Source organism: Panthera pardus, unplaced genomic scaffold (assembly GCF_024362965.1).
Source record: "Panthera pardus isolate Hobbes unplaced genomic scaffold, ASM2436296v1 HiC_scaffold_25, whole genome shotgun sequence".
Taxonomy (NCBI): Eukaryota; Metazoa; Chordata; class Mammalia; order Carnivora; family Felidae; genus Panthera; species Panthera pardus.
This window is the reverse complement of record NW_026526821.1, coordinates 64,593,071-64,608,229: the sequence shown is the minus strand read 5'-3', so window position 1 is coordinate 64,608,229 and position 15,159 is coordinate 64,593,071. Positions and strand designations below refer to the sequence as shown.

General features: G+C 35.7%; 1 protein-coding gene across 7 annotated transcripts in view; it reads left to right on the top strand.

The window, feature by feature from the left end:
* The window catches only part of SRBD1 (S1 RNA binding domain 1), a 220,176-nt gene that overhangs the window by 163,791 nt on the left and 41,226 nt on the right, over window positions 1–15,159 (top strand). For 6 of the 7 annotated variants that reach the window (XR_002085708.2, XM_019468785.2, XM_053890656.1 and 3 more), the window contains exons 17-19: window positions 4,767–4,873; window positions 6,168–6,344; window positions 10,180–10,362. Coding sequence is in view for 6 of the 7 variants with exons in the window: in XM_019468785.2 (XP_019324330.2) it covers window positions 4,767–4,873; window positions 6,168–6,344; window positions 10,180–10,362 (467 nt within the window). In the remaining variant the exon portion in view is untranslated. The remainder of the gene's footprint in view (window positions 1–4,766; window positions 4,874–6,167; window positions 6,345–10,179; window positions 10,363–15,159) is intronic. The other variant, XM_019469106.2, reaches the window with a different exon arrangement.

The following is a 15,159-nucleotide window of genomic DNA, read 5'->3' as shown; positions in this document are numbered from 1 at the left end:
GAGGACAATGAGCATATATGGTACACTATTAAGTCTACTATTTTAAATCCTGATTGAATCAAAATTGAAAATATGGAGCACTTGGGTGGCTCAGTTGGTTGAGCATCTGACTCTTGATTTCTGCTCAGGTCTTGATATCACAGTTCATGGGATTGAGCCCCGCGTCGGGCTTTGCGCTGTGGGATTCTCTTTCTCTGCCCCTCCCCTGCTTGCACTCTCTGTCTCTGACTCTCTGACTCTCTCTCTCTCTCTCTCTCTCTCTCTCTCAAAATAAATAAATAAATATTTTAAAAGGACATAATTTAAAAAAATTGAAGATACTTTTTCACATAACTAGGTCACTGAGTGGTAAAATAATCTTAGTGATAATTCATGCAGATAAGACTCCTGAGTGAGTTCTACACTCAAGGAGACAGGCTGCAAAGTACCTGCATACCAGGAGTTGGATCAGTGAGAACCATCTTGGAAGCTGCCTAGCACAGAATATAGAAACATAAGACAACTAAGTGTAGTGTGTGATGCTGGATTGAATTCTGGATGGGGAGGAAAAATACTGTAAGTACAATTGGGGGAGTTGATGAAATTTGAGTATGGGCTCTACATTAGATAATAGTACATCGGTGATAACTTTTCTGATTTTGATTATTCTATGGTGGTATGTAAGACAGTGTCTTTGTTGTTTGCAAATATACACTGAGGTACTTATTTGAGGGAAAGCTAAGGAAATTCCTTGCATGTTATCCTCTGATTTTGAGATCACTTCAAAATTTTTAAAGTTTAAAAATGCCAAGAGAAAGTATTTTTCACCTGAAAAAAAATACGTATGTGGTTCTTGAGTCCACATATACTGAATGCATCCTATGTATATCATGTGTTTAATCCTTCTAATATACTGTTGGGTTTTGTTTGCTAGTATTTTGTTGAGGATGTTTGCATCTATCTTCACAAGGAATATTGGTCTATAGTTTTCTTTACTGATGTTATCTTTGTTTGGCTTTGACTTCAGAGTAATGCTGGCCTCATAGAATGAGTTAGGAAGGGTTCTCCTCTCTTCTGTTTTCTAGAAGAGTTTGAAAAGGATTAGTGTTAATTCTTTTTTAATGTTTGGTAGAATTCATCAAGCTGTCTGGTCCTGGGCTTTTCTTTGTTGGGAGATTTTTGATTACTGATTGAATCTCTTGCTTTAAGTCTGTTCAGATTTTCTTGTTTCTTCTTGAGCCCATTTTTGGCAATTTCTGTGTTTCTAGGAACTTGTCCATTTTTTATTGCTTTGCAGTTTATCTAGTTTAATTTGTTTTTAAATTTTTTATATACATTTATTTATTTTTGAGAGACAGAGAGAGACAGAGCACAAGTGGGGAAGGGACAGAGAGAAGAAGACACAGAATCAGAAGCAGTTTCCAGGCTCTGAGCTGTCAGCACAGGGCCTGATGTGGGGCTCGAACTCACAAGCCGTGAGATCATGACCTGAGCTGAAGTCGGACGTTCAACCGACTGAGCCACCAGGCGCCCCTTATCTAGTTTAATTTGTATTGAACAAGAATGCATTTTTATATTGTGTATATATATGTGATTCGGTTTTATGTGAATTTATACTTAAACCATACAAAATAAATCTGCCATAAAACTGCCTTCCCTTGCCTTGCATACGTGACCTAAAAGGCATTTATCATGTTGGTGTTTTGAGCATTCCATTGGCTTCACATCCTTACCAATACTTGGTATTTTCCATCTTTTGCATCTTAGCCATTTTGGTAGGGATGTTCCCAGTGTTTTTGTTTGGTTTTTAATTTTGCAGGTTTTATACTGTCATCTACAAACACATTGTTACCAACAATGCCATCTGGGGTCGATCATTTTTATTGTTTTGTGTATTTGTAAAATCATTTTTAAGTTTATTTTAAAGTCTTACAGGGTTTGTTTTTTTTTTTTTTTTTTTTTCTATTTAAAATGTGCCTCAAGTCCAGTTGAATGGAGGAGTCAGCATTTTCTCTCATTTTTGTCACTGTTAACACTTCCAAATCTGGTAGTTGAGCTTGCTTCATTGCTTTTCTTTTTCCTCAGAGTTTATGGTGCTTAAGGTCAACTTGAGCTAACTTAGTTAAAATATTACAATTGCTGATAATTCAAAAAGTGTTACACTCAGTAGCATCCTTTCTGAAAAATACAGTGAAAGTTTGTAACTAAACTTGGTTGAAAGAATCAGAACTTTGCCAATAGATGATAAACTTCTCATACTTTCTTTGATACTCTGCTTCATAAACTTGTAAAGTTACTCTTTAACCTTTCCGTCAATCTGTGACAGTCATTTATTAAAAGATCTAATGAGACAACCAGGAACATTGAAATTGAAATTGTCCATGTTCCTGGCCAATTTATGTATCCCTCTCACGTGGTACCCTCACCTGGTTGCATTATTGATTGTACTGTTTATTCCATGTTGAATATGTGCAACATGCTCTGTGTGGGTTATTTCTGTCTTGACTTTTCTGTGCTGCTGGCCAGCCACCAAATTAACTTTATGACCCTCTAATTGATCACAACCCTCAGCTTGAAAACCATTGATTTTACTGTTATTATCATCTGCTGCAGTGAGGCCAGTCTCCCCAAATCATATGGTCTTCCAGGGATGGGGTGGATGCATGGAACACAGTCACATTTCTGTTTGGAAGGAGGAAAAGAGGGTTGGAGACTAGAGGTTAGGCAACCAAGACCGTCCAGCTACAGGGACTACTTACCAAGCATCTGGTGTGGTTTGACATATGTGGGGTTGTTTGCCTTTATTCTAATGGCTCGCAACTATGACTTTTAGTTTTTCCTATTTGCTTATAGTTTTGTCTCTTTCCTCAGATACTTTTCTTGTCCCTGTCATGGTGCTTGCTGCTACGTTGTCTGCCATCTCCTACCTTCTCATTTTTAAACTGTCCCTTTTCATTTTGCTGTTTCTCATCTACTTAGGCCAAGAAGACTCTCCAGCTTCTTAAAAGTTGTGCCTCAAAAGTAATCAGGTTCTTAGCAGGGTCTTAGGTTTTTCTTTATGATCCTTTTCATGATTATGTTTGCTTATTAGGACTTTTAAAATTATGTCTGTAGTTTTTAGCTGTGGCCTAGATAACTAGGTTATCTCTGAAATATGAGAATACTCCTGCACCCTTCAGTCTTCCAGAACAAAAACTTCTATTACTAAAAGATAATAGTGTAATTACAATCCTTAAGGACTCTATTTACTCTATGGTCTTTGTAAGAGTTTAAGGTTATCAAACTTAACCTTGTTTTCTTGAGACAAATGGGGAAGGATGCTGACCTATAGTTTCACATCTGGGAACAACAACTAGAGTACCTTTAAGTTTAGAATTATGAATAACATCAAGTGTATTAGGAGGTACTCATTGTGGTAATCTGGCTTCAGTTAGCCAACAAATATTTACCTTCAAATACTGTGTTTCATAAATACTAAGATGCACATTTTCTTACATTTTAACATCTCTGAAATCAGGATGCTTAACAATTAATGGTGTCCCAAAAAAATTAAAAAAAAAAAATTAATGGTGTCCTATGGTTGCTGTTGGCCCCGGGGCATATCGTGGTGTAGTTTCTGTGCGAACTTGATTATTAATCTTGGAGCCATGACTGAACTGCAGGCCCTTCGCTGTTTTAGTCAGCAAGCTATTGAACAATAAAACACTTAAGGATCTTTAAGGAAAGAATAGGAGTTTTGTTGCTGTCCAAAATCTCTTCTGTTGATACTTTCTGTTCAGATTAAGGTAGAACTACTACCACAGCTTATAGAATGAGCATCAGAAGCTTTAAAGAAACTCTCAGAGACTATGGAGTATAACTGTTTCAGGAAATGCTCCATGACCTGGGATCTTAAGAGTTCAAGAGCAATACTGAATGGAGAAATTTGGACATCTAAGGCTCCGAGTAAAAAAGTGGTTCAGAAGAGTTGAATGCTGAATGTGAAGAAATTTTAGAAATACCTTAACCAGTTTAGATTGCTTATATTTTCCTTTTTATCTGTGCATAATAGATGATTTAAGAACTTCCTAATAAGTCTAAAAGAATTCTTTCAGTATTTAAAAAAGTAAAATTTTCAAGCATCGTGTCATGATTTAACAGGCAGTGTAGTTTCTTTCTTAGTGGTACGTCAACTAACAGTGCCTTTGATAAGCAATAATATCTTCACTGTGATGAAACAGAGTTTGATTTACTGTCACACTTCTTGTGTATTAGTGTACTGCTTCCTACGATAATTTACGCTGTCTTCTCCTAAGAGGAACTAAGGAACAATGCACATGTGAGTGAAGGTAACACCACCAGGCAGCGTGTGAATGATGGAGACCAGTAGGTCTCCAAGTGTGTTCCTGGAAGCAGCAGCGGCAGCACCACCTGGGGGCTTATTCGCATGCAGATTCTCAGGCCCCACCCCAGACCCACTGAGTCAGCCTGTGTTTTAACAAGCCCTACGGGTGATTTTTATACCATGCTAAAGTTTGAGAACTACTGTTCGGGCAGAATTCTGGGAAAGGGAAACTTACTGGTGCTGTTCTATTGAGGTTAGGTATATGAGTGATTTAGAGGGTAAGAAAACATAGATTCCTTAAGTTCAGCTCAGTTACATGCTCACAGTGTGTTTAAGAAAAGTGAAAAAATGTACTACGTTGTGTCTCAGCCAGCTGCCGGTGACACAGGTATATAATGGAGTAGTCCAAAACCTGCCTGTCTTGCTTTCACTTTTGGTTGACTTTTGATCTTTGTCTTTTTAGCATGACGTATCTCAGACTTTGCTCAAGGCAACACTGGACAGTGTTGTAGAAGAATGTGTCAGCTTTGTGGGAGTGGATATTAACATCTGTTCTGAAGTTTTGTTGAGGTGAGACGAGAGGTCTGTGGCTGAAGATCACAGAATCTTCAGTTTAACTGGCTGTTCAGTTCAAACTGAGCTAACGTAAGGAGACACATGTATGAAGTTGTCAAGTATAAAAAAACCTCTGAGTTCCTACCTTGCTCTAGGTAATCAGTTTGAGGGGAAGACATCGTTCAAAAAAAGACTTATAACAATTCACATTATCCTTTTTAATACTGCAAATCTAAAGTGAAGAGCATATGGTAACCATTGAGTGCATTAGTGTTGCTAATAGAACTTAAATAAGGTTAACATGGAAAAGAGCTGTTTCCCACCACATGAGAGTAGATATTTTTCACTAGTTCACTCTCTTGCATACATCTGTCAAAGCTGGCAATAACCAGAAGATAAATTCTGAGGGTTCAAAGTATGGTTACCATATTTTTACCTGGAATCTGCAAGTCACATATCAAAATCTTTATCGTACTATAATCATGTCTTATATACCCTTTTTAGTGTGGTTATAGAAGAGCTGCTTTTTTCCGTTCATAGTTTGGCATTTATGACACAAGTCTGCTGATGCAGCATGAAATTCTGGACCTCTGTAAAAGATCTAGACTTCTTTGCTTTGAGATTAGTATAGCAGAAAATATCCCTTACATTTAAAGGTGTTGACTTTCTACCACAGCTACAAACAGTCCATAATTTCATGTATAAAATTCAGTAATAGAATTAAGAATCTCTTAAATAGTAATTTTTAAAGTTAGCACCAAGCAAACTACTTAATGATAGAGTTTTTATATTTTTAAACTAACCAGGACAGTCATGACTTTCTATAGTTTAAGGCTTTATGTTAATGAGAATAGGCTGATTAAAAAAAAAAACAGGGTACTACAACACAGCTGAAGCTATTGTAACTTTTGCTCCTAACTCACTTTGTAAACTAAGCAGGAAAAGGCAGAATTATTACTTGATTCAGAAACACGAGGAACATGAATAGTATAGAATTACTGTGGGGAACAATTCTTTTCTTTTCTTTTCTTTTCCCAGTGTCCATCAGTTTACCAGCATCTTTATGACAGCTGCTGGTTTTGTCATTAGTTTGCATTGTGTTGTCCTTGCCTCCTCTTGGACAACTCTTTCCCCTTTGTCTTTTTTATTTAACTCCCCTTTGGATTTACTTAACTTAGAGCCATATGACAGTATGTAATTGCAATGGTTTTTATGATGCATATCGTTGACTTTCCAGATGAGATCTTTTCTTTGATTATTCTTAGAACTATTGTATCTACCACATTATTCATTTTGTTTATTTTTTTAGGCATATTGCAGGACTCAATGCCAACCGAGCCAAAAATATTATTGAATGGCGAGAGAAAAATGGACCCTTTGTCAACCGAGAACAGCTAAAAAAAGTGAAAGGGCTGGGTCCAAAATCTTTCCAACAGTGTGCTGGCTTCATCAGAATCAACCAGGATTATATTAGAACATTTTGCAGGTGATTATTAAAGTGTGCGCTTTGGGTTCTGTTACCAACCTTCTCTGTTACTGTTGCCCATCCTGCTCACTGGCCTAAATCCTAGGTGTCCATTTGTTCAGTCCTTCAGTATATGTTGACTCTAATCTTTGCTCGGCACTGGGAATCCAGCAGTGAACAAATCAACAAATTCCATGTTCTCATGAAGTTAAATTTTAACACGAGGCAAACAATAAATAAACTAGTAAAATAAATAGTTTCAGATGTAGTAAATATTATACACATTAAAACAGAGTGATATGACACTGTCTTGGGGAGCGGTACAACTGCTTTCAATGAGTTATTCATTGAAGTTATTTGAGCTGAATTTTGAATGAAATGAAGGAGCTAACCACACAGGGATTAGAAGGAAAGCATTATAGGAAGAGCATGCGGGATGTGTGCAAGGTCCTAAGGCACGACCAAATTTGGTGTATTCGGGAAATGAAACTAAGGCCAATGGGATTGGAGCATCACAAGTGGGAAGGACCGGTACAAGAAGAGGTGACAAAGAGGACTTCACAACAGCCACTTCATATTGACAGCTGTTTCCCTAAGTATACTTGGGCCTCCCCACACCCTCCTCCCTGACCAAAGCATAATTGTCAGTTGTGTAGATTGAGAGCTAAATTCTTGCTCTTAATTTCTAATCCTGCTAGCACAAAAGCAAAGAATTTGGGTAAACTTCGCATTTTGTAATCATGAAAGAATAGTTTTTATGTACTTGCTACTTTGGGACTACCTGTCTATATTCGTTTCTATTATGTTTTTCTTTTGACAAAATTATAATAAAGGGGCGCCTGGGAGGCTCAGTCAGTTAAGTGGCCGACTTCAGCTCAGGTCATGATCTCGCAGTTTGTGAGTTTGAGCCTCACCTTGGGCTCTGTGCTCAGAGCATGGAACCTGCTTCGGATTCTGTGTCTTCCTCTCTCTGTGCCCCTCCCCTGCTTGTGCTCTGTCTCTCTCTCAAAAATAAGTAAACATTAAAAAAATTTTTTTAATAAAAAATTGTAATAAAAGTAATATGGAAGAATAATCTTTAGTCTGGCAAAGACTAATAAGGGAAAACCAGACCCACTGGACAGTAATAATGATAATAATAATAATGGAAAACCAGCCCCACTGATAATAATAATATTAACAATATAAAGTTATAGTTACATAACTGGTTTTGATGTAGAAATAGATGAGAATAAAGTCTGCAATTCACCAAAATATAGACAGAATTTAGTTTATGATAAAGGTGGAGTTTCAAACACTGGTATTATGACAGCTGGCAGGAATTTGATATGTGTAGGGGAAACTGTAGTTGCACCTCATACCTTATACCCAAATAAATCCCAGATGGATCACAGACTTAAAAAGAAGAAGTGAAACTGCAAAAGTACCAGGAGACAACATGGGTAAACTTTGCAGAGGATTGGAGTGGCAGAAGGCCTTTTCTGAGTAGACCACAAAACCCAGAAGCCAGAAATGAAAAACAACGGAGGATAAAATAATCCCATGTTTCTTAGTTTATATGTTTTTTGAACACTTAGTTAGAACAGTATAAAAAATAAATGAAAAGGAAAGAGTACCTCAGCTTCTGACTTCAAATAGTTTCTTATATATTGCTTCCTGAAAGTAAATTTATACTTCTATCAACTTGTATGTTTATTATTTAAAAATTCAGGGGCGTCTGGGTGGCTCACTGGGTTGAGCATCCAACTCTTGATTTTAGCTCAGGTCATGATCCCAGGGTTGTGGGTGCTGCTCTGAGCGTGGAGCCTACTTAAGATTCTCTCTTGCTCTCTCGCTCTCACTCTCCCTCTCCCTCCCTCGCTCTCTCCCTCCCTGTGCCCCTCTCCCCTGTTTGCATGCTCTTTAGAAAAAAAAAAAAAAAAAGGATTGCGCTATGCAACTATTTGCAACTTGCTTTATTTGTTTCAGTAATACATCTTGGTTTTCTTTCCACATATTACATATCGATATAGATCATTATTTATGGTGTCTGCATAGTATTTAGTTTGTGGGGGAAACCATAGCTTAATCTAATCAGTATCCTATTGATGAACATTTGAGTTATTTTTAAAGCCTTATATTTTTTCAACTGATAATGAAGTACTTGAAGTTTCATGACTGTTACATCTTCTTGATAACTCATACCTTTGTTCGAAATGGACTGTTGCTATCTCATTGAGTGTTTTGTGCATTGAAATCTATTTTGTTTGCTGGCTATGTTGCTACACTTGCCTTTTCAGTATGCTTGGTATTTTTTTATTTTCAAACTTTCTATGACATTTAATTTTTGTTACAACTCTTGTAGATCGATAGATTTCATGGGTTTATCCAATTTTAATTAATACATTCACATTTACTACATTTATTGATATTTTGGACTTCATCTATCGTATATTTTCTCTTCATCATGCTTTCTGATTTTCTCTCATGCTGTTTGTTGGATTTCTCAGCTAACAAGTTTTCCTTATTTTTCCACCTCGTTTTTATCTCCCCTTAGTGATTTCAAGTTGTTTGTGTTTCTCTGGTGATTATCCTTAAGTGTGATTTGGACTGGCCTCTGCAGTTAATAGGTGTCTCTGTCCTCCCGGAAAAGACTAGCACCTTAGGACTCTTCCCAGCCTCTTTCCTTCAGCTGTATGTTCCATGATGAGATGACTTGGGATTTTAGTTTCAGACTATCTTATATATATATATATATATATATATATATATATATATATATTTATATTTATATTTATTTATATATTTATAAATATACATATATTTATATATTTAAATACATATATTATATATTTATATATTTATAAATAAGTATATTTATATATTTATATTTATATTTATTTATTTTGAGGGAGGGAGAGAGAGTGTGTGAGCAGGAGATGGGCAGTAAGAGAGGGAGACAGAGAATCCCAAGCAGGCTCCATGCTGTCAGCGCAGAGCCCAAATCAAGAAGCAGAGGCTTAACTGACTAAGCCTCCCAGGTGCCCCTATACATATATTTTTTACATTATTCATGAGCAGTTTTTTAACGTAGCAAGATTTTATAGTTTCTGTGCTCATCACTGTTTCTTGTAGCCCACATGATCACTCTTCTTGAATTTGTTGTTTTTGCTGGAATGTATTCTTAAATTCTTTTCAGAGAGAGTATATATATTATATGGGTTCTACTTCAATCCTTACATGTCTGAAAACAATTGTCATTTGCCCTCCTCTCTGAATGCTAGTTTGGCGAAGTATATGATTCTCGATTCAAAATCATTTTCTCTCAGAACTTTTAAGATACCAGTTCACTGCATTCTAGCATCTGCTGTTTATCAGGGAGTAATCTGATGCCAGTCTGATTCTAGTTCCTTGGGAAGTATTCTGTTTTATTTTTCTTTCTTGATTCTTAAGTCCTATTCTAAAGTTGCCCCACAGTATGTCAAATCTGAGTCTTCCCATTCATCCTATTCTGTAATCAGTAGGTTCTCTTAATTTGGGAACTTGTATTTTTCTTCAGTTCTGGGAAATTGTTTTCTCTTTCTCCTTCTCCCTTTCCTTTTTATTTAATTTATTTCTCTGAGGTTTTCTCTGTTCTCTCCTAGAATGATACTTTTACAGGCTAAATCAGTGAAGAATATTTTTGGCTTTAAGTAACAGGAAACTCTGTTAACAATGTTTAAGCAAATATGTGTTAATTTCTATGAAGGGAATGGTCAGAATGTGGGTGCTGTTTGTGTGTATTTGTGTGGCAGAAAAATAAGCACATTTTAAAGACTTTTCTTTTCTTCCCAATTTTCCCTTCCCTCCTACTCCTTGCCTCTTTCAATGGTGATAGTAGTCAGCAAACCGAATCTGCGGGCCAAATTCAGGGAGTTGCTGTGACATCTTCAGCAGGTGTTGAGGTCACAAATGAGAAGCAGGGCAAGAAGAAGAGCAAAACTGCAGTAAATGTTGTACTGAAGCCAAATCCTTTGGACCAAACTTGTATTCACCCGGAATCGTATGACATAGCGATGAGGTAAGTCTGAGGTCCATGTGAGAATTCTCCGTGTCCAGAGTGAGTTCTCTACAGCAAACGGCCTTTGTTTTGGCATAATGGAGACTTAAAAAATATGGCCATATTTAACATGACAACATTTTTCAGAAGTTCCGCATTGCTGAGTTATGTGACACATTATTTTATTTCAGTGAGGAATGAAACCATTATTCCTGGAGCAGTGTCAAGCTAATAAACCCTGGTACTAATGGTGAAGTGTGTGTAATGGAAATTGCATGGCACTCTCCTCTGTTTGTTTTGGAAATTAACAAGACACAAATGACTAGCACCTGGCTTAAAGCTTGTGCTTATCTAAAGATAAAGCCCTTTTGGAAGTAAACAGCCAACTCTCAGATTTCTAATAAGTATTGCCCAGCTAGGTTATTACAAAGTCTAAGAAATGATGTACTTTTAATGAGCATACATTCCACAGAATGATATGGCGGAGGTTTTTGAGTACATGGAAAGATTTAATGCTAGGCATTAAAAGAAAAAAAAAATTAGCACCACATTGAATTAGTTTAAAAATTTTTAATTAGTGCAGAAACTGTCTCGCTACAACACTAAATAAGGCTTTTAGTGAGTTAAATAACAGTAGGTTTTAAGATAGTATTTTAACGTTCATTGAATCTGAAGTGAGATTTTTAACTTGTTTTGAAAAATTTATATTTGATTATTTTAGTAAATGGAAATTGTTTTCTTTTTTAAAAGATGTTTGAAATTATACATTATATACCACATGTAGAGAACTTAGAAAATAGGGGAAAAAGAAGAAGTGAAAAATAATATTCTGTCAACATCAAAACAGTGGTACCTGTTTTTCCCCCAGCATTTTGTCATGGAAAAATTTAAGCATAAAATTGAAAAAACAAAGTTTACAGTGAATTCCTGTATACCCACACCTAGATTTTATCATTAACATTTTATTATGCCTGTTTTTCCACTTACCTGTCCATCTATTTGTTCCTCAGTCCTTCTTATTTTATGTATTTCAAAGAAAATTGCAGACATCAGTACACTTTCAACTAATACTTCAGTATGCATATCATTAACCAGAATTCTGATTATTAACAACATTTTTTCCTTTGAGGTAAAATTCACCTACGATTAAATTTTAAGTGTATATTAGCTGAGTTTTTGGCAAATACTTATATGTGTATAACCCAAACTCCTCTCGAGATCAAACAAACAAACAAACAAAAAAAACCTTGCCATCATCCTAAAACCTTTCCCCATCCTGGACAATCCCTGTCCAAGCCTCCTGGAGCTAACTGCATGTTCTGACTTTTTCTGCCAAAGGTTACTTTGCCTCTTCTAGAACTTCTTATAAATGGTGCCATACAATTGTACTCTTGTGTAAGCCTTCTCTCAGCCTAAAGTTTAGAGATTTTTATCCATGTTGTAACAAGTTTGAGTGGCCTGTTTCTCTTTATTGCTAATATTTCGTCGTATGAATGTACCACAGTTTACTCTTCTTATTGAAATACCTTTACTATTTCCAATTTTGGGCTATTATGAGTAAAGCTGCTATGAATATTCTTATACAGTTTTTGTTGTTGACATTTGCTTCCATTTTTCTTGGAAAAATACTTAGGAGAGGATTTTCTGGCTCCATAAGGTAGGTGAATGTTTTAGTATTCTTAGAAACTTGTAGCCAATGCCATTTTGCACTCCCATTAACAATATATAAGAGTTCTGGTTACTGTGCACCGTTATCATCATTTGATGTTAGTCTTTTTCATTTTAGCCATTCTCTTATGTGTGTGGTAGAATCTCTTTGTGGTTTTGATTTGCATTTCTCTGATGACATTGAGTACTTTCTTGCGGGCTTATTAGCCATTGACGTACCTTCTTTTGGAAACTGTTCATATCATTTAACCATTTTCTAATTGAGTTGTTTACCTTTTTATTATTGGGTTGTGGGAATTTTTTAAATGTATTCTGGGTATTAGTCTTTTGTGAATATATGTTTTGTCCTGGGTTGTCGTTTACCTCTTTATTTTCTTATTGGTGTCTGTTGATGAGCAGAAGTTTTAAATTTCGATGATGTCTAATAATATTGATATTTTCCTTTTATAGTTATTGCTTTCTGTGTCCCGTCTGAGAAACTTTTGCTACCTCAAAACATTTTTCAGTGTTTTCTTCCAAAAGCTTTTAGGTCTGTGATGCATCTGAAATAACAATTCATGTATGATTTGAAGTAAGGATCAAGGTTCATTTTCTTTTGTCCATTATGAACATTCAGTTATTTTGGCACCAAGTTTGAAAAACAACAACACAACTTTGTTTTTTACCCGTTGCTTTGGTGGCTTTGTTGCAAAGCAAGTGACTGTGTAAGTGTGGGTCTCTTTCTGGCTCTCTTCTTGTTTCATTGATCTGTTGGTCAGTACCATACTATATTGGTCTCTATAGCTTTATGCTAAGTTTTGAAGTATGAGAGTGTTAGTCCTCTAATTTTTTTTAAATACTACTCTGAATATCATAGATGATTTGTATTTTCCTGTACATTTTATAGTGAGCTTATCAAGTTTCATTAGAAATGATTGAGTTATGATTGGGATTACATGGAGTCTGTAGGTGAATTTAGGAATAGTTGATGTCTTCATAATACTGAGTCTTTTCACCATGAATTTATCACATCTTTTCACTTATTTTGGTCTTTCATTTCTCGCAGCAGTGTTTTAAAATTTCCACTGTACAGGTCTTATCTTGCATGTATTTTATGTTTTCCAACTTATAAATGGAAGTTTTTGAATTTGTTGCTAATTTTTGCTAATATGTAAAAATACAATTAATTTTTCATAGCAACTATGTATCCTGCAGCCTTGCTAATAAGTTCACATACTAGTTCTAGTAGGTGTTTGTAGGTTCTTTAAGTTTTCCTACATAAACAATTATGTTACTAGCAAATAGATGGAAGCTTTACTTCCTCTTTTTTAATCTTAATGCTTTTTCCTTTTCTTGCCCATTGCAATGGCTGGGACCTTTAGGACTGTGTTGAATAGGAGTGTTGAGAGTGGACTTCCTTGTCCTGTTCTCAGTCTTAGAACATGGTTCTCGTTTTTTTGATATTAAAAGAAAGTGTGGTCTCATGTTATAGTAATTGTGTGTGGTCTCATATTATAGTAATTGTGTTTTAAGTGTTTGTTGTTTGAGAAGATGCATGTGTACTGCACATGATTGTATACACTTCTTGCAACAGCTGACATCTTCATGGGTACTAAGTCAGCATTTTGTTATATGCAGCTCAGTGTCTTTTTAATAATGTATATTTTTGTTTGTTTTCCTAATATAGTTCTAATATAGTTTATAAATTTTTCAGCTTGCCTTCTAACATAAGCACAATTTTTTATTTTATTTCTGCCTATCTCTCTTTTTAAAAAGCTGGGTAATATTCCATCACATGATTGAAGTATAATTTGGTAATAGCAGTGGTTCCTCATGATGGATGGATTCCTAGAAGTGGAATTACTCTGCCAAAGGGTTTGAGAGTTTATGTCGCTCTTGATATATGTTGCCAAGTAACATACCAATTTGTAATGCCACCAGCAGTGTTGAAGCTGGAGAAATCTTGAATTTCTCCTTTTAAGCAGGACTTTTCTGCCAGTTTTCACATGGGCCACTGTCTGCATGTGGAGCATAAAAGCCCTACCAGCCCTACCCGTCTCTATGCTTCCTTTGGGAGTAACCTTGTCTCTCAGAAGGAGGATACTTGTAGACTATTTCATGGGAAGTTGTTTTCTACATGAAGTTCAACTCCGGACCTTTAAAATCTGGCAGCAGAACTAGTAATTTATCTGATTAAGCTTACCATCCCCATTATCCACCTTGGAACGATGATAGTCATTTCTGGCTCTCAAACATAGTATAGACGTCACTCAACATACGTAGCTCGTACTTTCATATAGTGTTACACAAGGATCTTCCCAGGGAAGGAAAGCTCATAAAGCTTATGGGTAGGTCATCATTGGTTTGACCTCAGTTCTGTAAAAGTAAGTTCGACTGCAGTAAAGTTCATTTTTAGTTACATCAGAAAACCGGTAGGAATGTAATAATTGGCTTTCATGCCCCCCCCTACCATAATGTCACTCCCAGATATACACCAAGATATGAAGCTGTTAAGTCTTTTTACTTCTGTATTTATGGTATTCTTTCTCACATAATATTTAGAAATCGTGATACTTTTTAACCTAACTTAGTCATTTAGTGGTTCTTTAAAAAGTCTATTTTTAAGCTATTTTTATTATTTATATTACTTTTTAAAAGTTTTATTTTACCAGTTTTATTTACATGTAGGGATTCTCTGTTAAATATTGAAGTGATTTGTTGTGTGTTTTCTAGTTTGTTTACCTTTTTTATCTCCTTACAATGCTATTTTGTTTTTGAAATATGGATGTTTAGCTTCTTTTTGCTTTTATGCAAATTGATATTCTCTTAATATAACTGATCTCTAAGATCAATACAGTATTTCCTATACTTTTTTCATATTCTTTGTGGTTTTGGTTTTTTACTCTATGAATTGTATTGATGATTTTATTTATTGTTTGGAATGTACAGAGCATTGTGGTAGGGCCTGAAGAATATGAAAATGAATGGAGGCACTTCATGCTTTCAGGGAACCTACCAAAGTAGAATAAAACTTACTCACAAATAATCATAACAGAGGTCAGCAGTCAATGCCCTTTGTGAAGCACAAAGGTGTTCACCGGACTGAGAGGTCATTGCCCAAGGGGATTGTCTTGTAAGGGCAAGATGACTTGAGGCCATTTGGATTGAGAA